We start from the raw sequence: 26,468 nt of genomic DNA, 5'->3' as shown, positions 1-26,468 counted from the left end.
TATGTCTCGCTTCAGCAGACGTGCAGTCACTGGCATTGCGGGGGAGACATCTCAGTTTCTGTCCCAGTCTCAGCAAGGACCAGGTGTGGGACCAGCCGGGTCTGCACAGCTGAGGAGCATGGGCTGGGGCAGTCCGTCCACACTGCCTGTTTCATGGCCGGTCAGACCCGAGCCCGTGGCATGGAGGCGGGGGGAGAGATGGCCTCCACACACGCCCGTGGCCGGTGAGGCTTGGGCGGGCAAGACTGTCTCTCAGCCAGGGCTGGTTCTTACGAGCCTCTTTCAACCCGTGTTTGAGTTTAGCTTCTGTTTGAAGATAAATGGAAACACCAGAGAGGCGTAGGGGCCTTTTCAAAGCAGGGCCAAGGCAGCAGTGACCACTCCTGTCCTCCCGTCTCCAGCTCTCCTCAGCGTCCAGCTTGTCTCACTGCTTCCTCTGAGACGGGCTGGCAGGGTGATGGGGTGGGGGTTGTGTGCCGCGTGAGGGCTCCCTCCCCGCCGCCAGTCCTCCGACTCCAGGGCGCACATTCTGTGGGCTCACCTTCCTGGCAGCCCCCTGGTGGGTGGTCCAGACGCCCTCGGCCACACCCCGTCCTCAGGAACATGAACCTTGGTCCCAGGGTCCCTGAGCAGACGCTGTTCCTAACTGGTCCCTCTCTCCAGGTATCTGCACCGCCAGCCTGGGGGCTGTGACCTTGAGGTGACCCCGAGGTACCATGTCAAGTAGCTGCTGCTTTGATGTGTGTCCTGTGGCCGCTGTAGGAAGCCACGTCCGCCCCGAGTCCTCTCGGTCCCAGCACCGAAAGGCAGCTTCTCCGCCCTTAGGCCTCTGCCCGCGTGCACCCCGACCTCCCTTCTGAGCGTAGCCCTGTGTTGAAAGCCGGCTTGTCTGTTCCTCGCTGGCTGGGTGTGAGCGCCGCTGACGCGCGTGTGCTGCGTGGCGGCCTCAAGTCTGGCTGGCGTCGGGCGCCGTCCGGGGGCTGGAGGCAGAGGCGGGGACCCGGTTGCCCGCAGCCCCCGCGCCCGGCTGGCGGGCCGGCTCTGAGGCCCTGTCTCCTGCAGGCTGAACTGGAGCGGCCTCGGCGCCTCGTTGTTGTGGCGCCGGCACCTAGGGCTGCGGGCCGATGGTCAGAACTTCAAGCTGGAGAACTCGGCCTTCTGGATCTTCGGGGGCTCCATCCACTACTTCCGGGTGCCCCGGGCCTACTGGAGGGACCGGCTCCTGAAGCTGCGGGCCTGCGGCCTCAACACGCTGACCACGTGAGCGCCGCCCTGCGCCCCGCGCCCGCACCACTCACCTGGCCCGGCCCCCCGTGGGTGTAAGGGATGAGCCTGCCCCACCGTGGGTCTGAGGGGGAGGAGCCCGGCCCCCTGTGGGTCTGAGGCAGAGCAGCCCGGCCCCCCGTGGGTGTAAGGGAGGAGTTCGGCCCCCGTGGGTGTAAGGGATGAGCCTGCCCCACCGTGGGTCTGAGGGGCAGGAGCCCGGCCCCCTGCATGGGTCTAAGGGAGGAGCCCCCCCCCCCCCCCCGCTTGCCGAGGTGTGTGTGGACTTTCCCAGCACACCTGTCTCCATATCGCTTTCTGGAATCGTCTTCAGAAGCTGCGACTTCCCTCCTGGAACAAGCGCAGGGTCAGCCAGTGGTGGCCACCCACCTCTGTGCTGATCAGGGAATCAGTTACCACATGGGCTCGGTTGGGAAAAAAATCTTGATCATTTTGTGAATGTCTTTTTCAGCATTTCCAACAGATGTTTAGATCCAAGTCTATGAAATCAAGTGCGTGATCAGGCTGGGTTATTAAAACTTCAGGCAAAAATGTGTGATTACAAGTCAAGGACGTGGGTTTTCTTGGTAGTTTATGAACCGATTTTGAAGACAGTTCTAAGAACAGTTACGGGGTGTTCTGAGCCATGACAGCATCAGTTGAACAAAGTGTGTGATTTTCCAGGAAGGTTACCTAGTTGGATCCATTTATTTCTGGTCCTGGGGGGCACCTTCTCGTGTTACCTCCTGACAGAGGCTGAGCATTTTGCCTTATAAGATCAGGAGAGTCTGTATGAGCTCTTGAGTCTGAAGTGGAAGCAGGAAGCCACCTGTTCACCTTTGCAATCAGAGACCTTCCCCCAGAGGCTGGCGTGGGTGGCGTCCAGGAGAGGGGCATCCGGGACTCAGGCAGCCACTTAAGGAGCTTACATTTCCTGATCTTCTCTTTGGGTAAGAACCTCAGTCTGTGGCAGGGTTGGGATTCTGAGTATTGCGTTAGGAGCAGTGCTGAGGAGTAGGGCTCCTTTTTCCCCTACTTTTGTTGCCGACCAGGGTTCTAGGACTCTGATCAACAAGCACTGACCAGAGGCCAGAGGAGGGTCGCAGGAGAGGGTGTACCCGAGGGAAGCAAAAGCAGTAACTGGGGCTCCTCCCAGGGGTGGGGGCGGGTCTGGAGGGGCTGGCGTGGGGATTAGGTGGTCCCCCACTTGGTGGTGCTGCATGGAGGGGGTCCTGCACGGACCCCGCTTTTGCCCCCGGCACCTCGGAAGTGGCAGCTGGGTTCTGGGGCTTTCTGTGTCTTGGCTGTCCTTTGCCCCGCGTGCATGTAGTTGTGTTTCGTCTCATAGCTTCTCTGTATTTTGTTGCTGGAGGTGTTTGTCCAGGTGCAGGCAATGCGGCAAGGGTTCCAGGTCCTAGCCTGCCTCACTTTTAACTGCTTTGCCCATAAAGTGACTTCTTTCTCTGGTGAAGAGAGAGAATGATGGAGAAGGGGGAGGGAGGGATACCCCCAGATCCCTTGGCTCCCTGTCCTTCTCCTGGCAGGGGTGGGGGGCTTGCCCTGCTTCTGTGAGCTCACCGGTCTCTCCAGTTTTTCTCCATTCCAGCCCTACACGTGAGAAACCCGTCTTCAGCCTCATGAGGGTTTTAGGGACGGAGATGCTGGTCTGGAGACAGAGTGGAGAACCACTGGAGGCCTCACACCTGTCACCCTCTTCCCTGCCACAGCTATGTCCCGTGGAACCTCCACGAGCCGCAGAGAGGCACATTCGACTTCTCCGGGAACCTGGACCTGGAGTAGGTTCTGTGACCCGGCCAGGTGGGGCCGGGGGCTTGAGGGGCGGGGACCCACGGGGCATCCTGGGCACAGAGGACCGCAGGGGGAGCCTGTGCTGGGCCCCACGCCCTCTGTCGTGACCCCGCCACCCCTGGGCCGGGCCTGCCCCCCCACCCCAAGCCCAGCCCCGAGGCCCCTCCCCAGGTGCCCGGCTCTGCAGGGTGGTCCTGGCTGGGCTGGGGGCCTCAGGTCAGGCCCTCAGTCAGGACTCCATGCCCGGGGCAAGGCTCTTTCTTCTCCTCGTGCCCCAGAGTGGCCGCACCGATGTCCCAGGCTGGGGGCTTGGCGGTGACCCCAGGGGGGAGTGGTGTCCTGCCCTCAGCGTCCCCAGCCCCCCGGGGAGGGCCAGGCGGGCGAGGGGAGGGGGCGCTGGGCTCCGAGCCCTGAGAGTCGGTGACCCTGACCCCCAGGGCCTTCATCCTGCTGGCGGCGGAGGTGGGGCTGTGGGTGATCCTGCGTCCAGGCCCCTACATCTGCAGCGAGATGGACCTCGGGGGCCTGCCCAGGTGAGCGGGGCCGGCCTCGGCGGTGGCTGGGGGTGCCCTGTGCACTTGTGTGAGCGCTGAGCACCCTGTGGGCCTGATGTTGCTGCCTACGTGTACGTTTCACCCTGTGCGGAGGTTCTTTTGCAGAATAAGTGGCCCCCAAAGGGCAGCCTCGTCAGTGACGTCACAGTTACTGTCCCGTCAGAGCCCATGTGGCTCCGCGCCGCAGGGCCGGGAGGCCGGTCTCAGGCGCCAGGCCCTGCTGCAGGGCTCGGGCTCCGTCCGGTCCCACCCGCTCCAGACGGGCTTCGCTTTCTGAAAAACGGGAGAAGTCAAACCCACCCTCCTCTTCCTTAGATGTGCTACAAAGCATTTTTTTTTAGGGGCGAGCATTTTGATAGAGGAGAAACACGCTGTTTTAGTTTTATCTTTGCCTTCAGATCTCAGACCCCGATGAGCTATCTTGGGATGGGGTCTCCACAGGAGTCAGAACCCTGCCTGTGGTTGGCTCAGGAGTCGGGCAGGATTACCTAGCGCCAGGGCCAGCCCTGGTCCCAGGTGTTACTACCACTAGTAATATTCCAGCAGAAGGGTTTCCTGTTGACGGGGTCCCATGCTCCCGGTTCTAGCTGCTAGCTCCCTCTCCCCAGCCTGTGGGGGGGCAGGCTGGTCCTGTGTGACTCCTTCTGCTCTGTGAAGGCCTCACTCTCATCCTCGGGCGATAGGGCTTGCCCCACTGCCCAGACCGTCTGTCGCTGGCCTTCAGCTCAGCGAGCGGCCCTGAGGCTCACACAGCCAGGGCAGCCTCGCCCCTCCTCCCTGAGGATCAGAAACCCTGTGTCAGCAGCGCCTCGGTTAAGTCTGAGCTCTGAAGCCCTCAGGCCCCCCTGCACCCTCGGCTCAGGTCCTGGGCGGGCATTCCCGGGGGGCGGAGCTGGGCGTGCTGCAAACGGAGTCCCAGCGGGGGCCAGAGACTAGAGCTTTCCCCGTGAAGGACTCAGGCGTCGGGCCAGGGGGGCTGTCTCTCCACGGTCACCCAGTGACCTGACGCAGTCATGGCTTTCTCAGCCTGTACTTCTTCTGGACCAGGATGCGAGGAGCACTGGGGCCTTTTGCAGGAAAACATGAATGTTCCTCAGAATCTGTATAAGGAAAACACCTTGGCTGCAGGTCTGGAAGTGGTGCTCCGTGCTTATGCAGGCCAGGGCAGGGTTAACCTTTGTCTCCAGCTCCCCCTCCCTCTCCCCTCCCCCCTCCCCCTCCTCCCCTCCCCCACTTTCCCACACCCTCCTCTCCCTCTCCCACACCCCTCCCCCTGCAGGCCAGGGCAGGGTTAACCTTCTTTGTCTCCAGCTCCCCCTCCCTCTCCCCTCCCCCCTCCCCATCCTCCCCTCCCCCACTCTCCCACACCCTCCTCTCCCTCTCCCCCTCCCCCCCCCTGCAGGCCAGCCCAGGGTTAACCTTCTTTGTCTCCAGCTCCCCCTCCCTCTCCCCTCCCCCCCCTCCCCCCACACCCCAGGCCGAGCTCTGGATGCTGAGGACCCCGTGCAGATGGGGGCCAGCCGGATTAGAACTGGGGGGCCAGACCCCTTCTCGCCGCCCCCAGGCTGCCTTTTCTGCTGACAGCAGAAGGCGATGCCTGTGTCCTCCAGTCTCAGGGATCCTCGACCCCTTTGTCTTCGCCCCTCTCTGATAAGATGTTGTGTAAAGTCTTGAGACATGGGCCTTGGCTTCAATGAAAAGCTTTGGTCCCTCCGACTGGCAGCCAGACCACCTGCCCTGACTCAGAACTAGAATGGCCAGTGGTGCTGGGTCCTCGGGGGAAAACAGGTTCTGGCCCGTGCCAGCGTCTGCCCTGCGTCCTGACTGGCGTCCAGGATCACCCCTGGGCTCCCTTAAGCTGCTCCTTTTCAGCCATCATCCTGCTCGGAGCAGACCCCAGACGGTGAAACTAATCACCCTCCGCTTTTCATTCAAGCTGGTTACTCCGAGACCCTGACATGAGGCTGAGAACAACTTACAAGGGCTTCACGGAAGCAGTGGACCTTTATTTTGACCACCTGATGCTCAGGGTGGTGCCGCTCCAGGTAAAAGAGCAGCTTGGGCCTGCCCTCCGCACCCCCGCCGGTGCCGCGGCCGGGTCAGGCTCTCAGCCCGGCTGGGCTCACGGCGCTCCCGCGGCCGCCGCCCTCCTCCGCGGCGCCTGCCTGGTGCCGCGCTGCCGCGGGCGGGAAGCTCCGAAGGCCGGCGCGGTGCGGGCGGCGCAGGGATGCGGCGCCGGGCGCGGTGGCGGCTCGCCTGGCCTGCCGGTCCGGACTCGCGGCGCGGGGTCCAGCTGTGCTGGAGAGAGGCGCCTGGGGCAGCCCCTCGCCTGTGAGGAGGGGCCTGCTCCTTACAGTCCCCACTGATGACGTCCGAGCCCATCCTCTCGCTCCCAAAGGGCGCAGGTTTATCGTGCAGAACATACGTCTTCAAATGCAGCTGGGGGAGAAAGTGTCTTAACGTGGCATCTAATAATTGGAAGCAATGAAAAAGCAGGAATGCAAATAAACTCAATTGCTTCTGTAAAAGAACTGCGACACTGAGAAATTAGTACAGTTAAAAAATTAGTCCATTGATAAAAGCGGCTGAGAGTCAGTGGTTTGGGATATTCACAGCACACAGATCAAAGGAACTGTTGGTCCTTTGTAGGGTGGGCAAATAACACACAGGACACCCCCATTACCTGTGAACTTCAGATAAACAAGGAACACATTTCTTAAGTATACATATGTCCTAAATATTGCATGGGACAGTTACATTAAAAAATTCATTGCTTATTTAAAAATTATTTGTTGTAAATTCAAGCAGTATAACTGGATGTCTTGTATTTTTACTTGCTAAATCTGGCAGCCTCAGTCATGAAAGAGGCAAGAAGCTAGGAAAATTCTTAGTCTAGATTTTTGCAAGGAAGATGGGCTTGCCAAGACGATTCAGTAAGCTGTCCTAGGCTGTGCGGCGGAGGTGGGGTGGGGCTGAGGGCCCTGGGGGTGGCTGTGCTAGGGATGTGACCCAGAATCCTTAGGCACAGAAAGGTCACACCTAATCCAGGACTGTTTTTTCTGGGTGCTGTGCTCAGGCGCTTAGCCGTGCGGACTCCATGCGACACCATGGACAGTTGCCCGCCAGGCTCCTCTGTCCATGGGGATTCTCTAGGCAAGCGTACTGGAGTGGGGTGCCATGCCCTCCTCCAGGGGGTTACAGATATCTGTTTGAGTCCATTTTCACTTCTGTTGGATATATACCCAGAAGTGGTATTGCTGGGTCTTTTCTGTGTGTAAGATTTTGAGGAAAAGTTAAGTGTTCCACAACACACTGTTTTACATTCTCATGAACAAATACACAGAATTCCAATTTCTTAACACCCTGGCCCACACTTGCTGTTTTCTGTCTGTTTCATAAAAGCCATCCTAATGGATGTAAAGTGGTATCTCACTGTGGTTTTGATTTGAATTACTTAATAATTAGTGACGTGGAGTATTTTTTCATGTCCTTACTGGCCATTTATATATCTTCCTTGGAGAAATATTTATTCCAATTCTTTGCCCATTTTTTAACTGGTCTGTGTGTTTTTGTGGTTGTAGGAGTTCTTTCTTCAGTATCTATCAGTATCTTATCAACTGTATGACTTGTAAATATCTTCTCTCGCTCTGAGGGTGTTTACTGGTAAGTCCAGTGCATCTTGTTTTCTCCTTTGGTGCCCGTGCTTTAGGTAAATCATTGCCAAATCCAGTTTCCTGACACTTCTCCCCTGTGTCATCTTCTGAGAGTTTCATGATGTTGCTGTTACATTCTGGTTTATGATCTTCTTTGAGTTGCGTTTTTCAGATGGTATGTATAACGTAAGGGTACAACTTTGTTTTGTGCATGTGCATATCCAGTTTTCTTGCCGTCATTTGTTAAAAAAAATGAGTGACCTTTCCCCATTGAATGATTTTGCCTCCCTTGGAGAAAATCCTTTTGACCATATGTGTGGTCATATATTTCTGGGCTCTCTATTCTATTCCATTGGTCTATATATTTGTCTTGAGGCCAGGACTGCACTATTTTGATTACCGTAGCTGTGTGGTAAGTTTTGAAGTCAGAAAGTGTGAGACCTCTAATTTTGTTCTTTTTTTCCAGCATTGTTTTGGATATTCAGAGTCTCTTGAGATTCCATGTGGATTTTACGATGCCTTTTTCTGCTTGTTTAAAAACACTGGCGTTTTGATAAGGATTACATTGACTTTGTAGATTGCTTTGAGTAGTAATGACATCTTAATAATATTAAATCTTTCAGTCTATAAACACAGGATACCTTTCCATTTATTGATATCTTCTTTCTTTTGGCAACATTTTGTAGGTTTCAATGTATAAGTATTTTGTCTCCTTGATTAAATTTATTCCTAAATATTTAAATCTTTATGATGCTATTGTATGTAGAATTTTTCACTGATAGTGTATAGAAACCATTGGATTCCTTGTGCATTGGTTTTTGTATCCTGCGGATTTGCTGTATTTGTTTATTAGAACTAACAGGTTTGTTTGTGTATATAATCTTCATGGTTTTCTACTCATAAGATCATATTGTCTGCAAACAAGAGATAATTTTGCATCTTCCTTTCCAACTTGGATGACTTATTTCACTCTTTTTTTTCCTAATTACTCTAGCTAACACTCTCTATTCCTTGTTGAATAGAAGTGGTAAAAGCAGGAATCTTGTCTCAGTCTTAATCTCAAAGGAAAAGCTTTCAGTGAGTATGAGGCTAGCTGTGGGCTATTCACATATAGCCTTTTTAAAGGTGAGATAGTTTCCTTATATTAGTATTTGTTGAGTATTTTTATTACGAAATCATGCTGAATTTTTGAAATGCTTTTTTACAACATCATTTGAGATAATCATGTTTTTTTTTAACCTTCATTTCATTAATGTGGTGTATAACATTGATTTTATTGAACCATCCTTATATTCAGGAATAAACCCCACATTTTCATGGTGTATAATCCTTTTAGTATGCTGCTGAATTTGTTTTTTTTAGTATTATGCTTAAGATTTTTGCATCAATATTCATGAGGGACCTTGGTCTGTAGTTCTCTTCACCTGTTAACGCTTTTTCTGGCTTTGGTAATACCGGCCTCATAGAGTAAATTTGGAAGTGTTCCCTTTTTCCAAAATGTTTAGAATTTGAGAAAGATTGGTGTCACTTTCCTCACCAGTTATAAATCTGTTCAGATGTTTCTTTTTTCACAATTCAGTCTTGGCATGTTGTGTGTTTCTAGTTGAGTCTTTTCTTACTCTAACTAGAGATTTGTTAGTTTTGTTAATCTTTTCAGAGACTCAAGAAAAGATCGGTTGATTTTTCCCTATTGTTTTTCTAGTCTTCTATTTCACCTGCTTTCATATTTCTTATTTCCTTCCCTCTGTTACCTTTGAGTTTAGTTTCTTCTTTTCCAGTTGCTTAAGGTGAAAAGATGGGTTGTTGACTTGAGGTCTTTCTTCTTTTTTTAAGTGTTTATAGTGCTTTCATTGTATCCCACAAGTTTGTATGTTGTGTTTTTATTTTGTCTCAAGATATTCTCTAGTTTCCTGAGATTTCTTCGAGTCACCGATTGTTTATTCACAGTCTTGTGAATTTTCCAGTTTCATTTTTGTTGTTGGGTTCTACTTTCATCTTTTCTGTAATAGGAAATGATACTTTATATGATTTCAACCTTAAATTTTATTAAAACTTGCTTTATGGCCTAACATGTGGTTTACCCTGGAGAGTGATCCATGTGCATTTGAGAAAAATGTGCATTGTGCTGTTGTTGGGTGGAGTGTTCTGTATACACTTGTCAGGTCTAACTTGTCTGTAGTGTTGCTCAAGTCTTCTGTGTCCTTCCTGGTCTTCTGTCTGGTTATCCTATTGAAAATGGAGTATTGAAGTCTTCTACTGTTTTCTAGAGAGTTTCATTTCTCCCTTTAATTCTGCCAGTATTTACTTTGGCGCTCTGGTGTTTGGTGCACATATGTTTATATTGTATCTTCTAAATTGGCCCTTTTATTGTTGTGCAAATATGAATATCTATACACCTGTGTACATTAAATAATGTCTTTCTTTCCCCCTTCTAACAATAGTCATCCCCTGGTCTCTTTTGGTTACTGTTCACACAGAGTATCTTTTTCCATACTTTCTCTTTCAACCCATGTAGGTCCGTAGATCTAACACGAGTGTCTTGTAGACAGCCTATAGTTAGGTATTGCTTTTTTATGCATTCTGAAAATCTGTCTTTTGGTTGGGGAGTTTAATCCATTTATATTTAAAGTAATTACTGATAGGGATGCACTTACTTTTGTTGTTTTGTTATTTGTTTACTGTATGTCTTATAGCTTTTTTCTCCCTTATTTCCTTCATTACAGCCTTCCTTTGTATTTAGTTGATATTTTTTTTTTTGCAGCAGATTTTACTAGTTGAATTTTTTAAGTGACAAGTTTTGATTGTTTTTATTTCCTTTTGTGTATATTCTACAGATATTTTGGTTACCATGGAGATTACATACACTGTCCTAAAGTTATGACATTCTATTTTATATTGATACCATCTTAACTTCAATCACATACAAAAACTCCTACTATTTTACAGCTCCATCCCCTTTATATTATTGCTATCACAAATTGTATTTTTATATATTGTGTACCAATTAATATAGACCCATAATTATTTTTATATACTTGTCTTTTAAATCCTGTAAAGAATAAGAAATGGAGTTACAAACTAAAATTATAATAATACGGTTTTTTACATTTTTTCACATATTTACCTTTCCCAGGGAAGTTTTTTTTTGCCCCAGGGAAGTTTATATTCTCAGCTGGCTTTGAGTTTTCATCTAGCATCCTTTCATTTCAACTTGAGGGACTCTGTAGCATTTCCTATAAGACAAGTCTAGTGGTAATATATTCTTTCAGCTTTTATTTGTCTGACAATGTCTTAATTTCTCCATTATTTTTGAAGGACAGTTTTGCCAGATAGAGAAATCTCACTTGCTGGTTTTTTTCCTTCAGTACTTTGAATACAGTATCCTACTGCCTCTGTCCTGCAAAATTTCTGATGAGATATCCACTGGTAATTTCACTGGGGATGGTTAGCAGACATTCAGTCCACACTAAAAGGTCTTGGATGTTTGGTCTTATCCAAGCTATTTAGTGTGGGCCAAATAGGCTCATGGACATTTTGGGTAAAACTAGATTTCAAGGACCTTTTGGCATGAACTGAATGTCATATGAACCAAATCTCTTATGGACTGAATGTCTTGTGGATGTTTTGGATCAAATGTTCTGCAAGGTTGGGAATCCTTTGTACATGTCAAGTTGTGTTTCTTTTGATCCTTTCAAGAATCTCTGTCTTCTGACAGTTTGATAATATGTATTGGTGTGGGTCTCTGGTTTAATGTTACTTGGATTTCACTGAAGCTTGGATCTCTGCCCCTTTCTTCTCCTTTTGGACTTCCTATAGTGAGTGTATTTGTCTGTTTACTGATTTACATAAAGTCTCTTAGGATCTGTTCACTTGTCTTTATTCTTTTTGCTTCTCAGACTCAATAATTCAAAATGACCTGTCATCAAGTTTTCCACACTCTTTCTTCTGCCTGTTTGAATATGCGGTTGAACTCCTATGGTGGATTTTTCTATTTAGATAATGTACTTTTCAGCTCCAGAATTTCTGTTTGGTTCTTTTTGAAATCATTTCTGTCTCTTTATTAATAATCTCACTTTGCCCATATGTCCTTTCCTTGATTTCTGTCCGTGTTTTTTTTAGCTCTTTGATCATATTTATGACAGTTGTTTTACAATTCTTTGTCTTCTAAGTTCAGTGTGTGTGTTTCTTTAGAGACCATTTCTAGTTCCTTTAGACACTGTTTCTAGAGATTTATTTTGTTCTTTGAATGAGTTACATTTTCCTGTTTCTTTGTATGCCTTATTTTGGAGGGTTAAAGTTAGGCATTTATAAAGACAGTCCCCTCTCCCAGTGTTTGCAGTCTTCTGGAAAGACCTTTAGTATTTAGTGGGCTCCTGAGCCTTGAGATCAGCCTGGGATGCAGGTCTGAGATCTTCTCAGGTATTTTCTTGGTATGTATCCTGTCTGGTTTGTGTGCGTGCTTTTTGAAAAAAAAAAAAAAAATTCCCCTAGCTGCTTTTACATGTTGATTTCTCCAAGAGTCTCACCCTGGATTCTTCTTATGGTCTTAGATATTCTATCATATTCCTCTGCCTGTAATCCCTTGCTCCTGGGCATCCATGGGTCTGTAGTCCCCCTGAAATGTTTACAGGCTGTGACCCATCGCTGCCTTTTGCAGCTTCCAGCCTGAGGTCCAAACCATACCAATGTTTTTTGTCTGATCTCCAAGTCAGATGAGACAGAAACTAGTTCTCTGGGGAGCCCACAAATAGCCCTTCTGTCCTGACGGACGGGCTGGAACTCAGACTGTGTCCTTCTGACTGCACCTTGCTACTCCAGGGAGTAGGTGGGACACAGGTGAGCAAAATCCTGGAATGTGCCACCGTTTTAAATGTCTTTTTCTTGATTGGATGTTCCCTTGTTTGCTTAAACATTTGGCTTGTTTCCAGAGATCCTATAAAGTTACTTTAGTCAGTGGTACAGTCGTTTTCCTGTTGTTTCCCTAGGGGGACAGAGGCCTGGAGCTTCCTTCTCCCTGTCTCACTGATGTCACTCAATTGTGTATCAGACCTTTTGAGACTTGAACTTCTGAACGGATGTTCTGCTGTCACTGGTGCTAAGTGTGGTGACATTAGCTGGCGCGGTTCCCACCACAGCCTCAGCTTCTGACTGCTCTCTTGTTTTCTCAGTACAAGCGTGGGGGACCCATCATCGCTGTGCAGGTGGAAAATGAGTACGGGTCCTACAACAGAGACCCCGCCTACATGCCTTACGTCAAGAAGGTAAGAGTCAGCTCAGCTCGCCTCTGCGCCTTCCCTCTACGGGCTCTGCTGCGACGTGTGGGCCTGTCACCCAGCACCATTCACTAAGCGGTGAATCCTTTCTCAGACCTTGATTGCAACAAGGTCTTCACTTGTGCCCGCCACTGACTGAGTTTAACAGGGATTTCAGTACATATGGTGCTGCGGGGGCTGAGAGTAACAGAACTGCTTTGACTGAGGGCGTGGCTGGAGGCCTTCCTGGTGGTGGCGGCTGCTGATCTGACTCCAGCACTCAAAGCAGTGGCCCCTCCTCTGGCCGCATGTTGACTCCCTCTGGGGATTGTTTAAACTCACTGTGCCCAGGCCATATGCCATCCGTTAACCAAGGGCCTCTGGGGTGGAGCTCAGACATCCGATTCCAGTGAGCAGGTGGCTGGAGCCCCTGGCCAAGTGCGCGGCAGACCAGGCAGGGGCAGGGCCAGAGCGACACTGAAAAGAACAGGTGTGCTGCAGTCCACGGGGTTGCAAAGTCTCGGCTGCGACGAGTGACTGAACAACAGCTGCTCAGAACTGGCTCCTCTCACTCGGCAGCTGAGACCTGGAGCAGATGCACCCATTTTTCTAAGCCCCTACTCTCTCTTCTGTGAGTTGGGATCGATGAGAGGGTTTGCCTGTCCGAACTGTATGTGCAGCCAAGTCGCAGGCTCAGTGTTGCTCCAGCATCCAGTGAACAGTCAGCACACAGGACACTGATGACATCACTGGCACCAGTGCTTTGTACTTGGGAGGGTCGGCCCCCGTGTGCATTGAGAAAGCCCCAGTGCCTCCAACTGATCTGATGAGAGCTGCTCCAGCCCCTGGTGTCCTGGGCGACACCCCTGCTGTCACAGGCAGAGTCGTGTCCATCTGGGGACTCCTCTCGTCCCTGCAGACGCTTGGAGGGTCTCACCCAGTGTCCCCTCCTCCTCCGCAGAGGGGCCAGGCTGCCTCAGGGAGGGTGGTGTTCTTGAAGCCAGATGAGAGGGCAGGCTCAGGCCAGCAGGGTGTCTTCTGCTACAGCGCCTCCTTGAGACCCCCTGGGCCAGAGCCACGATGCCTGTTCTCCTGTGCCGGTGAGGCTGGGCCAGGCTTCCCCAGTCCCTGGGCTGCAGGGAAGGAAGCTGCCCGGGTGGTGACCCTGGTGTCTGGGATGGGGTGCATAAAGGGATGCTTGCCTGGTCCTGAAGCCCAGGGGAGGCTGGGCTCCTGGGACGCCCACTTCTCTGGGCCCCAGGGCCTGCTCTAGGCGGAGGTCAGAATGTGACATGGTGGGAGGTGTGAGGAAGGACAGCCTGTTGTCTGACCCCCCTCACAGGCCCTGCAGGACCGGGGGATCGTGGAGCTGCTCCTGACCTCAGACAACCAGGATGGCCTGAAGAATGGCATTGTGGATGGAGGTACCTGCCAGGAGGCCTTGGGGAGGTGGGGGGGCGATGTCGCCCTGGCCTGAGCTCTTGTGTGCTCCGGGCTGGAGGGGCCGACTGGTGGAGCACCGGGGACACCCAGGGCCCCGTGGGTGGCAGGACACGGGACAGCAAGGTGGGCGTCCAGCAGGGTCCACAGAGAGGCCAGGCAGACCACCGGCTGGTGTCCGGCAGGGACAGCTGGCTCACAGCTCGGTCCTCAGGCCCTGTGGGCACCCCCCTCTCGTGGTGCTGGGTCCCCGCCAGCCGCTCCCACTGGAGCAGAGGGTTTCGCCCCGTCTCCCTGCGCCGCGCCCTCCTGGGAGCCTGGCCTGTCCCCTCTGGGCGGCAGTCTCTGCTGGCGCCGCGCTCCTCGCGTCCACGCTCACAGCTCCCAGCGCCTCTGCTCGCCCGAGGGCCGTGGTCCTCTCTCCCCGACGCTGCCCTTTGCAAGGCCGCAGTGGCCCCTTGTGACACGTGCGGTACCCGCAGCCTCCGACCCGGTACAGTGGGCCTCTTCTCTCACTGGCATCCGGGCGGGAACCTCTGGGCAGCTCCTCTCGGTCCGCCCCTCCCGACGCGCCTCCCGAGGGGCCCACACGGTGGCGCTGTGTCCCGTCGGGTGGGGGCAGGACCCGGGCTGTGGGCTGCGGCGTCCGGCCCTGGAGCGCGCTTCAGCCGCGGGGACAGCAGAGGAGCTTCGAGCGGCGGGTGCGGGCTCTCCGGAGCCGCTGGTGGTCCCGCCCCTCCACCACGGACCCCGCCCCGGCACCGCCCCTCTACCGTGGCCCCTCCCCTCCACAGCGGGCCCCGCCCCCGGTACCGCCCCTCTACCGTGGCCCCCTCCCCTCCACCGCGGGCCACGCCCCGGCCCCGCCCCTCTACCGTGGCCCCTCCCCTTCGCCGCGGGCCCCGCCCCTCCACCACGCCCACCTCCCCGGCCCCGCCCCTCCACCGCGGGCCACGCCCCGGTCCCCTCCTCTACCGTGGCCCCCTCCCTCCACCGCGGGCCGTCCCCTCCAACAGGGCCCTCCTTTCCACCACGGCCGGTCCCTGGCCCGCCCCTGCTGCCCGGAGTGATTTTTTTCAGTTAGTTAAACGTGATTGGCACCCCACTCTAGTATTTTTGCCTGGAAAATACCTTGGGCGGAGGAGCCTGGTAGGCTGCAGTCCATGGGGTCGCGAAGAGTCGGACTCGACTCAGTGACTTCACTTTCACTTTCATGCATTGGAGAAAGAGATGGCAACCCACCCCAGTGTTCTTGCCTGGTGAATCCCAGGGACGGGGGAGCCTGGTGGGCAGCCGTCTCTGGGGTCGCACAGAGTCGGACACGACTTAAGCGACTTAGCAGCTGCAGCAGCAGCAGCAAACATGATTTAGACTTTCACCAGGTGTGAAAGGAATCTTGGAAATGCTTGTGAACTGAGAGGCTATCCTTGACTTGTGAATAGGCAGTGAGCGGGATCCTCCGTGCAGCACAGAGCTTTTCTGGGCGCTCGGTGATGACCCAGGGGTGGGTGGGCAGCGGCAGCAGGCCCGGAGGGAGGGGCATGTGTATACCCACAGCTGATCCACGCTGTTGTGCAGCAGACACCAGCAACATTGTGGAGCGGTTATCCCCGAACAAAAACTCAAAAACAAAACAATGAAAGAAACACGCGGTGCAGCCTCCGCGGCCCTTGCCCTGAGGTGCCCACTTTGAGCTGTTTACCTTTCCTTTTGACTCTGCCTCCGTGATCCTAAATAACCTGCACAGAGAGCCCTGTAGTGTGGATGTCAAGCCCCCTCTCCTGCCGCCCTGGCCCCGCGGCTTTCCTGGGTGCAGCTGTGCCCCCAGCTCTGTCTTGATGGCACAATGTTTGGGGCCTGAGTAAAGGTCCTCAGGCCGGCCGGGCAGCCCATCGGCATTCTGGACGGTGCTTGTGGCCAACTCGCTTCCAATGTAATCACCCATTGGTTTTCCTTTTCTTTCAAAGTTTTTCTGTCCCTTCTCTTCCCTGTCTCTCTTAAACACTTGACGAGCAGCTTCCAAACCCCGTCAGGGTGTTTTAAGACGCCTGTGCCTGTCGGAATCTGATCCAGTCCGATGGCGCTGGCCCCTCACTGTGTCCCCATCCCGATGGTGGCCCAGGTCCCCTGGAGACTGGGTCCGGGGACTTTGAAGTGTTGTCCGTCATTTTCTCCACCTGCTGCTGTGACTCGGGCCCTGTGTCTCTGCGGAGCCCGCCCTCCTCGGCGCGCTGTCAGCTGGACAGAGCAATCCTGGAGGCGGCTGCTCCCCGCTGTGCGGTGCCGCCTCTTCTCTGGTTCTGTCCTCTGTGGGTCCAAGGCACACGTTCACCCTCTGCGCCGAGTGGCTCTCCAGCTGTCTGTCTTCTCCTTTCCCTTCTGCTTTCTGAGCAGTTTCCTCAGCCACCTTCTCCCCAACCTTGTATTTCCTGCACTGTTTTCCTCGAATGCGTTTCTTTTCTGATGGCCTACTTGCCAGTGGCTGTGACCAGCGCCCCTCCCTGTGGGGTGACCGGACTGAGGCGGCTCTTCCAATCAGGGGAACCAGGTGTGGGTGTTGGGGTTGACTTTCACAGGATTAAGTGACTCTGGAGAGAACTCTTCGGGCCAACACGATGAGAATCTGGGGGCAGGAAGGTGCAGGTGCCATCTTCCGGGCTTCCTCTTCTGCAAGTGCCCAGACCGCTGGGGTTCGGCTTTCCTAGGGGGCCAGGCACGGGGTGCGGGGAGAGGTGGCTGGAGGGGGCCCCGGGCCTCGGTGGGTCATCACTCTGCTAACCTTAACCCTAACCACGCCCTCTTTGAGTCTCTGGCCGCCCTGCCCCTCCTCACCCTCCATGCTATTCTCTGGGCTCTGGAGGGGGGTGGGGGGTGGGGATGGAGAAGGTGCAGGGCTCCCTCGGCTGCTTTGACCTGTGGCTCCAAGGTTTCTGGGCCAGTTCAGACTGGCACCCTGTCGGCCTGGCTCTTCACTTTAGGTGAGGAGAGTCCAGATGTGGGGTCTTCTCCGTACCAAGTGGGCCTCCCGGGGTCCCAGCTGATGTTTGCTTTTTAAAAACTTGATTAATTTTTTATTAGAGTTCAGTTGCTCTCCAGTGTTGTCAAGATCTCTGTTTTGGTTTTAGTTTACTCAACACGTGGCCCCTGGGACCTTCCTTCCCCAACCAGGGATGGAAACTGTACTTCTGCAGGGGACACGCAGTCTTACCCACCAGACCTCCAGGGAAGTCCCATGATCACGGCTCATGTTCCACAGGAGACCACCCAGTGAGCATCCACTTTCCCGGGCACAGCAGAGCTCAGGCCAGGGCACGAGAGCTCCTCTGTCCAGGGACAGGAAGCAGGCAAGAGCCTCGGAGCCAAATTCTGCGTCCATGCCTGTGGGCCAAACATAGCACATTTTTCTCGGGCATGCTTTTCCCTAGTGGAAAGCCACAGGGCCTATCTCTGGGGATGGATCAGAATACTAACCCTCATCTAAGGTGTAAAAGGGGAGTCTTCTTAGATGGTCACCCAGTGCTGGAGGCTGGAGATGCAAAGTGAATGTCAGACTGCGGGCTCCTGTGAAGGAGGAATTAATGGAAACGCACGCTCAGGTTGTGAAAATTATGTAAATCAAACACAGCTGCTTTGAGAGCGGATCTCTGTAAGGCCCGTGCTGAGTCGTGGAGTTTCCAGGATGAACCAGGAAGGTCTCCTGGTGACAGAGGAACTAAACTCTTGGTTGGCAGTGGGAGACGGTGTCAGGATTTGTCTACCTGCTGGTGAGCTGAGACGTCAGGGGCGTTCAGTCCTCCAGGCGAGGGGGTGATCTCTGTCCCCTGTCTCCTTCCTGCCCGCAGTGCTGGCCACCATCAACCTCCAGTCACAGTCGGAGCTGCGGCAGCTCACCACCATTCTGCTGGGCGCACAGGTGCGTGCGCGCTCAGCCAGGGTCAGTGTCAGGGGCTTCAGTGGGCGGGGGACCACGGGGCTTGGCCTTCAGCTCTTCCCCCTTTCCCGTGCACGGCCCACCCCGCCCGCCCACCCCGCCCCGTGCTGCCTGCCCCTGGGGAGGGGAGCCGGGTGCAGGAAGGTTTGTGGAGGTGGGTTCCTGCCTCTCCATGAGAAAGGGGGCCTTTCTGAAGTCCTGGAACTTGAGAGCTCCGTGGACTCAGCGAGCCCCCAGTGTGCTCCGTGTGGGGAAAATGCTTCCCTGCCTGGGTCTGGCCTTGACCCGCCGGGACTCTCAGGGCCCAGAAAGGCTGTTGTCTGTTGTCTTCACCTGGCGGGGGGCACGGCCCGTCAGGCCAGCGCGGAGTGAGCCTCACGGGCGATGAGGCTTCAAGGCCGCCCTCGCCTGCCTTACGTGCGGGCCGGCGGGTGTCCTCTCTGAGACCCGCGCCTAGCGGGGCTGCTGGAGGGCTCGCCCCCGGCCCAGAGAAGAAGCCGTGGGGTGCTGGGGCACCTGCATCCCAGCCGCTGCTATCGAAAGGCAGGGGTGGGGTCCAGAGGCTCAGCCGCTGGAGGCTCGGGGCAGTGGGAAGTCTCCAGGGCCGGCCCGCCCCGCGCCTCTGTTTGGAGGGAGGGGCAGAGAGGAGGCAGGATGGGGGCGGGGGGAGGGAAGTGCGGAGGTGGGGCCACCCTCCCGCAGCCTGTGCCACACCTGCTGGCCGGGGTCTGAGGCCCCAGGGCCTCTGCCCTCAGGGACACTGAGACCCACTTGGGGAGAGTCCTGGGAGGTACGCAGTGCCCTCAAGGTCGTCTAGGACAAAGACGGTACTGTGACCCTCAGCTTCCCGTCCCTCTTCTGGGAAGCGGAGGTTGTGCTGGAACCGACTCGTAGGGCCGTTTGAGGGTCAAGTGGGTGATGTTTGGGGAGCACCCAGGACAGGCGTGCTCCCCACGGGCTCCTGTGGACTCATGCTTGGAGAAGTGGCCCGCGGCCGGCCAGCCTGCCCGCCGTGCCCGCCGCCAGCGGCCTCTCGCGCACTGCTCAGCCACGTGTTTTCCTCCAGAAAGGGGCCGTGGACCCAGCCCGGTTCAGATCGGAGGCCTCGTCTGGTGCTCAGGGGTTTGACACGAGCCCCACCGGCCCCGGTCCCTGCCCCGTGACGGGAGGGTGGATGCGGGCATCTCCGGGCGCCTCCTGGGCCGTGTGTGCTGACGGCGCCAGCTGCCTCGTCTCGTGTGACTGTCCCAGTAGCCGCGTGACTGGCTGCTGTTCGTCTGTTCTCCAGTTCAGGACACAGATTCCAGGAGAGAGGCCCCCGGCAGTCAGGTCAGGGCACGCAGGACAGTTGGTGCTGAGGCAGCCCTGAGCCACGGTGACCTGGGCTGTCGGCGGACAGTCCAGCCCTGGCCCTCAGCCTGGGGCCCCTCCCCGCAGGGGAGACTGCTGACCTGTGTGACTAGCGACCCTCGTTAGTGACCCAGACGCGGTACGAGTGCCCCCTCCGGAGGTGGGCAGCCCGGAGGAAACCGAGCCCATGGCCTTTCCCGTGGCGCGGTCGGGACCTTCTAATGGACCGTGACTCTGCGGTCCCCAGATGGGACGGGGATGCTCTGTGCGCCGGGGACGCTGACCGCCAGGCCGGCAGCCGCAGGAGCGCCCCCTGCGGGAGGGAGAAGGGCGCGGGGGCCGGAGCTGGGGCAGCTCCCTCGAAGGCCAGCCTGTGGCGGGGGAAGGGCTGGGCGGGCTGAGGTGCCAGCTAACTCCTCCCTTTGGCGCACAGGGCAGCCGGCCCAAGATGGTGATGGAGTACTGGACGGGCTGGTTTGACTCGTGGGGCGGCCCCCACTACATTCTGGACTCCTCAGGTGGGTGCTCGGCGGGACCCGTGCAGGCCTTGTCTAAGTCCTGGCCTCCGACGCAGGACTAAGCTCCAGAGGAGCTGCCAGTGGTGTGAGCTGGCTGTAGTGCGGCCCTCTGGGCGTCTGTGCGCACAGGCAGCTCCTGAGAGGGTCCAGAGTCCTCTGTCTCAACAGGGCAAGGAGCGGTCAGACGCTCCTCTGCGGTCTTTCTAATGGCTCTGGGGTAGTGACGCATGCCGGTTGCTGCCATCCAGCCGACACAGGACGTGTGTAAAGAGGAGATAAAAACCCGGAGTCCAGAGCAGACGCTTCCATGTGTGTAGCGCAGGCATTCTCTGTCTGCACTCTGAGTGCACGTGTAGGTGGAGGTGTGGGCGAGTGTGGGCAGGTGGAGGTGTGGGCGGGTGCGGGTGTGGGTGGGTGTAAGGTGTAGGCAGGTGTGGGCGAGTGTGGGCAGGTGGAGGTGTGGGTGGGTGTGGGCAGATGTGAGAGGCCCAGAAGCCCGGCTTCCTGCACTGTGCGATGTGGACGCCCCCACTGCTCTTGAGGATGCAGAGACACCTCCCTCCTCCATGACCTCTCGTTTTGAAGACCTGGGTGCTTCTGGGCTTCGCTGGTGTCTCAGCAAAGAACCTGCCAGGACCACAGGAGGCCCAGGGTCTGTGCTCACAGACCGAGTTGCAGCCAGCCTCCCTGCACATCAGCCGGGCGCACCTGGCATTTCCCTGGGGTGAATCCCCAGCTAGCACTGCTTTCTTCACCTGGGTGTGAGCTTCTCCAGGAAGAGGACTGTCGAAGATGTCCATTCCCCCCAGATTCATCAACGGCCACTGTTATTTATCAATAATGGTAACATTTGCTGATAGGGGCTCCCCTGTGGCTCAGTGGTAAAGAATCTGCCTGCAGTGCAGGAGACGCGAATTCAATCGCTGTATCCAGAAAATCCCCTGGAGGGAGGAAATGGCGACCCTCTTGCCTGGAGAATCCCAGGGACAGAGGAGCCTGGTGGGCTGTAGTTCATGGGTCGCAAAGAGGCAGACGTGACTCAGCGACTAAACAACAGCAGCGCCTTGTTCAGCTCTTTTCCTTCAGCCAGTGCAGGGGTTTAAAACTGTATGTGATGTTCATTAAGTGTGCATGTTACTCCTCCACTGATTCTGTGTGTGTGGCGGGCTCGTTCTCCAGCCTGGGTGGGCCAGGGGGCAGTCAGACCGTTCTTCTAATCAGGTCCCCTCAGTGAGCACCAGCTGAAGTCCCCTGAGGGGGAGTGGGGGCGGGAGGCGCGGGAACTGAAAGTCGCTGAAAGCCGGGCTTTGGACTCGGGGCCTCCAGCCACGGACTGCTGCTGGGTTCAGGGAAGCCACGGGCCAGAGCGGTGAGGGGCCTCCTGGGGGCTCAGGGCTCGTGACCACTTGGCCATGAGATGTTCCTCCCCGCAGAGGTCTTGAACACAGTGTCGGCCATCGTTGAAGCCGGCTCGTCCATCAACCTGTACATGTTCCACGGGGGCACCAACTTCGGCTTCATCGGAGGAGCCGTGCACTTCCAGGACTACAAGCCCGATGTCACCAGCTACGGTTCGTATCCCCGACAGGCACCCACGCCACTCCCGGGCACTTCAGGGGCGTCCCTCAGGGACAGCGGCTGGCACCTCCCACGTGAAGGTGAGGCTTCGTCCAGACCGTCACCGAAGCTTCCAGGGTGTAGGAGATCATTTGGCTAGGGAAGGAAGTGGGGCCCAGGCCAGGAGGGGTGGCCCTTGGGGGGGTAGCCCCTCTCCCTCCTTAGGGCCTAGAGATGGGGTGACCCTGGACCCCTGCCTGCCAAGTGGGGTCTGGACACGTGTTCAGCGTGTGGCATTCTGACTGACGGCCGGCTCACGTCAAGTGCCTTGCCTGCGGCGTTGCTGGGGCGAGGAGGCCACTGCTGAGCCGCCTCCTCCCGGGATGACGCCCGTGGCCTGTCTGGTGTCTTGCAGACTACGACGCTGTGCTGACAGAGGCCGGCGACTACACGGCCAAGTACACAAGGCTCCGGGAATTCTTCGGCTCCATGTCAGGTGCCTGCAGGCTGGCCGCTGCTCTGAGACCTCAGAAAACGGGCTTCCTCCCCTTCCCCATCCTCTCACACCTCCCTTCCCCACACCATCCTCCCCCTGTCCTCCCCCTCCCCCACCATCTTCCCCATCCCCCCACCTTCCTCCCACCTTCCTCCGCCTCCCCCACCTTCCTTCCTCCCCTCCTCCCACCAGCCTCTCCCTCCTCCCCGTCCTCCCCCTCCTCCCACCATCCTCCCACACCCCACATTCCTCCCCCCTCCCCATCCCCCTCCCCCCCCACCTCCCTGTGCAGGAACTTCCTAGAAAGGATAGGGAAGTCTGGGCGACTGTTCTCATCCGAGTAGGGGTGTTGCCAGCTTCACCTCCTCACAGGTGTCTTATTTCGAAGGGTGTGAGCAGCAAGCCCCTGTCCACCCCCCATCTTCCTGGAGGGTTCTCTGTGTGGCTGGCAGTGGTGTGTTCTGCTGGGTGTGGGCAGGAGCCGGGGCTGGCGGTGGCTGGGGGCGCAGTGACTGTCGGGGTCCTTTGGGGACACCCCGCTGTCTGCTTGTGGTGCAGGGGCCCCTCTCCCCGTCCCGCCTGCCCTTCCTCCCAAGACGGCGTATGACCCGGTGACACCAGCCTTCTACGTGTCCTTGTGGGATGCCCTGAGCCTGCTGGAGCTGGTGAGTGCGAGCCGGGCCCTGGGCTCAGGGCCTCACCCCCCGCCACGGACTGCGGGCTGCAGCTGGGCCCACAGGCGCCCTGAGCTTCCTGGAGCTGCTGAGCTGGAGGACGCAGAGAACCAGTCTCCACGGGGTTCCACCCCGGCTTCAGCTCAGAGTGCAGAGGACAGGCAGACGGCGAGGAGGAGGGAGGAGGGATGCAGGCAGCCAGAGGAGGAGCACGGAGGAGGGAGGAGGCCGAGGCAGGCTCCACCCCAGCCTTAGAGCTCAGAGTGCAGAGGACAGGCAGACAGGGGGAGGAGGAGGATGGAGGGATGCAGGGAGCCAGAGGAGGAGCACGGAGGAGCGAGGGGGCCGAGGTGGGGTCCACCCCGAGCCCCAGGCCCCAGTGCTCAGATTCCTCCTGTCCCTGCCCCCTGACCCTGATGAAGAATCGGGCAGGACTGTGGTGCATGCCCATGTGATAGCAAATATAAAGTGGTCATCCTCACCGCGCCCCGCGTGCTGACCCCATGGGGTCGCCCAAGGCGAGGTGGCCTCTGTCAGTCAGCCTCGCCCCGTCTCCTGTCCGTGCAGCCGGTCACCTCGGAGCACCCGGTCAACATGGAGAACCTCCCGGTCAACGGGGGCAGCGGGCAGTCCTTCGGGTACACGCTCTATGAGACCACCATCACCTCCTCCGGTGTCCTCAGCGCCGTTGTGCGTGACCGGGGACAGGTAGGGGCGACCCCCGCACCCAGATGCGCCCACGTGTGGAGATGTCCCCGCACCGCGCTGCATGTTCTCCCCGCCCCCGCGCCGGGATCCCCAGGCCCCGCCGACGCTGTGGGCCGTATCTGCTCCTCGGGCAGGTGTTCCTGAACACGTTCCTCCTGGGGATCCTCGACTACAAGACGACGACGATCATCATCCCCATGGTCCAGGTTGGCCCGGGGGCGGGGCCGGGAGGGGTGGGGCTGGGCGTGGCCGCAGAGCTGCGTGGGCGTGGCTCTGTGGTCCGGGACCCAGTCTCGTGCTCAGCGTTTAGGGAGAGCCGGGGCGCCCACGAGAAACCCCGAGGGGCTGCTTGGGGCTTCCTCAGGGCGCCCCGTGCTGCCCACAGGGGTTCACGACACTGAGGATCCTGGTGGAGAACTGCGGGAGGGTCAACTACGGGGACAGCATCGACCAGCAACGCAAAGGTGGGTCCTGGCGCCTCCCACCCGGCCCTCCCCACAGGGGCACCGTGGCACGGCGCTGCGCCAGGGGGGGCTCCCGGGTGGACGGGGGTTCCTGGAGGCCCTGGAGGGGGTGAGTCCTGGGTCCCCCTGGAGGGGGTGAGTCTGGGAGCCCCTGGAGGGGTGAGTCCTGGGGGCCCCTGGAGGGTGAGTCCTGGAGTCCCTGGAGGGGGTGAGTCCTGGGGGCCCCTGGAGGGGGTGAGTTCTAGGTCCCCCTGGAGGGGGTGAGTTCTGGGTCCCCCTGGAGGGGGTGAGTTCTGGGTCCCCCTGGAGGGGGTGAGTCCCCTGGAGGTTGAGTCCTGGAGTCCCTGGAGGGGTGAGTCCTGGGGGCTTTCTGAACCTTCTCTCTCTTCCTTATCTATCAAACCCGGGGGGGTTTCATGCAGTCTGAGATAGGAGCTGGACGAGAACCCTCCCCAGGCAGGGTCGCCTCTGTCACCTTGAGGAAGAGATGTGGTCAGACTGGGGCACCCGGGTCCTAGCACGACCCTCCCCTGCCCAGACCCCCGGGGCCTCCCTGAGGGGCTTGCAGCCGTGGCCGCCCCTTCCCCCCATCCTCCTGGGGTCCCTGGCCGGGTCACTGGTCTGCTCCATCTGGGCCCCAGTACACTGACCTCAGTAGCTGCAGGCTGAGACCTTCCAGTCAAACCCGTCCTTCAGGTCTCCTTTCCTGTTGAAAGCCTCAGCCCCAAAGGGAGTGCCCCCCAGAAGGCCCAGAGGCAGACTCCACCCCGGGCGCCCCCCAGAAGGCCCAGAGGCAGCCGCCACCCCGGGCGCCCCCCAGAAGGCCCAGAGGCTTGCGGCTGGCAGACTCTGCCTGCTGGCTTGCCGGGCTTTGGGATGGCAGGGGAGGAATTCGAATGTGAAGAGCCCCCTGGGGGAGCTGGCCTCTCTGGGGAGCCTTTTCTGGAACTTTCTGCCAGGTCCACAGGGCCTCTGTCCGCCCTCCTCGCTCACCTCCTCTTCCTACAGGTATCATTGGAAATGTCTATCTGAACGATTCTCCCTTGAAAAAATTCAAAATCTACAACCTGGAGATGGACAGGAGCTTCCTGCGGAGGTGTGTCCTGCCCTGTGCTGCCCGAGGGCAGAAGAGGCTGCCGGGCCTTGCCCCTGCCCCACCCCGGGGTCCCTGGGACCCCCTTCCCAACCATTGTCGCGGGCCACAGGGTGGGCGGTGACTCTGGACACAGGGCCCTTCCCTGTCCGTCTGCCTGCAGGTTCACTGGAGACATGTGGAAGCCTGTCACGGAACAGCCCATGTTCCCTGCGTTCTTCCTGGGGGCACTGTATGTCTCGGACCCCCCCTACGACACCTTCATGAAGCTGGAGGTGTGTAACCCCTGCCAGCGGCGTGCACACCACGTGTGCCCACAGGCTCCCCATCGTGGCCTCCCTGGTGGAGACCTCCGGGCTCGCTTCTCAGGGCCAGGCTCGGGGGTCCAGTTTGCGCCGGGCGCACTGCGGGGGCAGCTGTGGGCTGGGGGCAGTGCTGGCTGGTCCCTCTGAAGTTGAGAGCCGCCGTCACTCTGAGTTCAGCTGACTGATGCGTTCCCCCGCTTCTCGTAGGGCTGGGAGAAGGGGGTCGTGTTCATCAACGGCCAGAACCTCGGCCGTTACTGGAACATCGGGCCCCAGGAGACCCTCTACCTCCCTGGCGCCTGGCTGGACGCAGGCTTAAATAAGGTGGGGGATCGTCCCCCAGGACCCCTCAGCCCCGCCCTCCCTGCCCTGCGGCATCTCCCGTGGCGGGGCGGTGCGGGCCTGGGTGGGCGGGAGAGGACGGACGTTCCGGCCCGAGACAGGCTGGCCGTCTCCTCCCAGATCATGGTCTTTGAGGAGAAGAGGGCGCAACAGATAATCCAGTTCGTGGACACGCCCAGCCTGGGCCAGCACAAGTACCTGCACTGAGCCGCCCAGGCCCGCGACCCCGCTGACCGGCCTGTGCCCGCTCCGTCCGCCCTCGGGAGCCCGCCCGCGGCTGAAGTTGAGCCTCGCCCTGTAGGCTGGGAGGCGCGAGGAGGGGGCGAGGGGCCCTCCCGGGAGAGCCGCCCCACTCCTCTGGGCCAGACAGAGGCCCGGGGCCTGTTCACCGTGGGGGCCGGTGGGGCCCGGTCCTGAGTGCTTGCTCCTCTGCCCTCGGCCCGGCCGTGCCCTCATCCCCGTAGCCCCGGCTCTGAGCTGGGGGGTGCGTCGCTGTCCATGGAGGGTGGGGGGAGCCCGCTGTCCGTTCACGACTTGCCCAGGCCTCTCTGCCGTCCTGGGAGGATGCCAGTGCGGTGCAGGGCCTGCGCCCCGTGGGGTCGCGTCTAAGAGTCAGGCCTTACCTCCCGCGTCCACGTGTTCCCTCCTCGCTGGCGTGAGGCAGCACCCGCTGAGGAAAGGCCGCTGCTCTGGGGGGCGGGGCGGGGGGCGGGGCAGGCAGTCTCCTCCCGAGTGTCCATCCAGACTCCGGGGTGTGCCCAGGCGTGAGTCCTCTGCTGGGCTCCGGTTCACTGCCCTGAGTTGCAATAAAGTCACAGAGTTGAGTCCAGGCTTGCGTGTTGGTGTCTCTCTGACCTGGTCTGTGTGCGGGGAGCTGAGACGCGGGCTTGTGGGGCTGGGCGCACAGTCAGCCCAGCTGGTGGGGGATGCAGACCGTCTGGTGGGCAGGGGGCGGCTGTACCTGTGGGCGCGCATCCCCACGGACCTGGATTCCCCTGCTGCCAACGGAGCCTCTTCTGTAACAGCCCCAGTTCAAGGGCGGGTTCCTCCCGGGAGTGG

General features: G+C 57.4%; 1 protein-coding gene across 1 annotated transcript; it reads left to right on the top strand.

Moving 5' to 3' along the window:
• Positions 1 to 603: 603 nt before the first annotated feature.
• GLB1L2 (galactosidase beta 1 like 2) lies at positions 604 to 26,058 on the top strand. The gene is made up of 20 exons (XM_065944705.1): positions 604 to 663; positions 826 to 950; positions 1,063 to 1,260; positions 2,991 to 3,059; positions 3,510 to 3,605; positions 5,563 to 5,671; positions 12,448 to 12,540; positions 13,874 to 13,955; positions 17,814 to 17,884; positions 19,686 to 19,770; positions 21,204 to 21,341; positions 21,743 to 21,823; positions 22,382 to 22,488; positions 23,065 to 23,205; positions 23,340 to 23,411; positions 23,591 to 23,669; positions 24,678 to 24,765; positions 24,926 to 25,037; positions 25,275 to 25,391; positions 25,530 to 26,058. The coding sequence occupies exons 1-20, from the start codon at positions 604 to 606 to the stop codon at positions 25,614 to 25,616; spliced, it is 2,010 nt and encodes a 669-aa protein (XP_065800777.1). The 3' UTR covers positions 25,617 to 26,058.
• Positions 26,059 to 26,468: the final 410 nt, after the last annotated feature.

The sequence above is a fragment of the Muntiacus reevesi genome, chromosome 9 (genome assembly GCF_963930625.1).
Source record: "Muntiacus reevesi chromosome 9, mMunRee1.1, whole genome shotgun sequence".
In the NCBI taxonomy this organism is placed as follows: Eukaryota; Metazoa; Chordata; class Mammalia; order Artiodactyla; family Cervidae; genus Muntiacus; species Muntiacus reevesi.
This window is presented reverse-complemented; position numbering and strand designations above follow the sequence as displayed.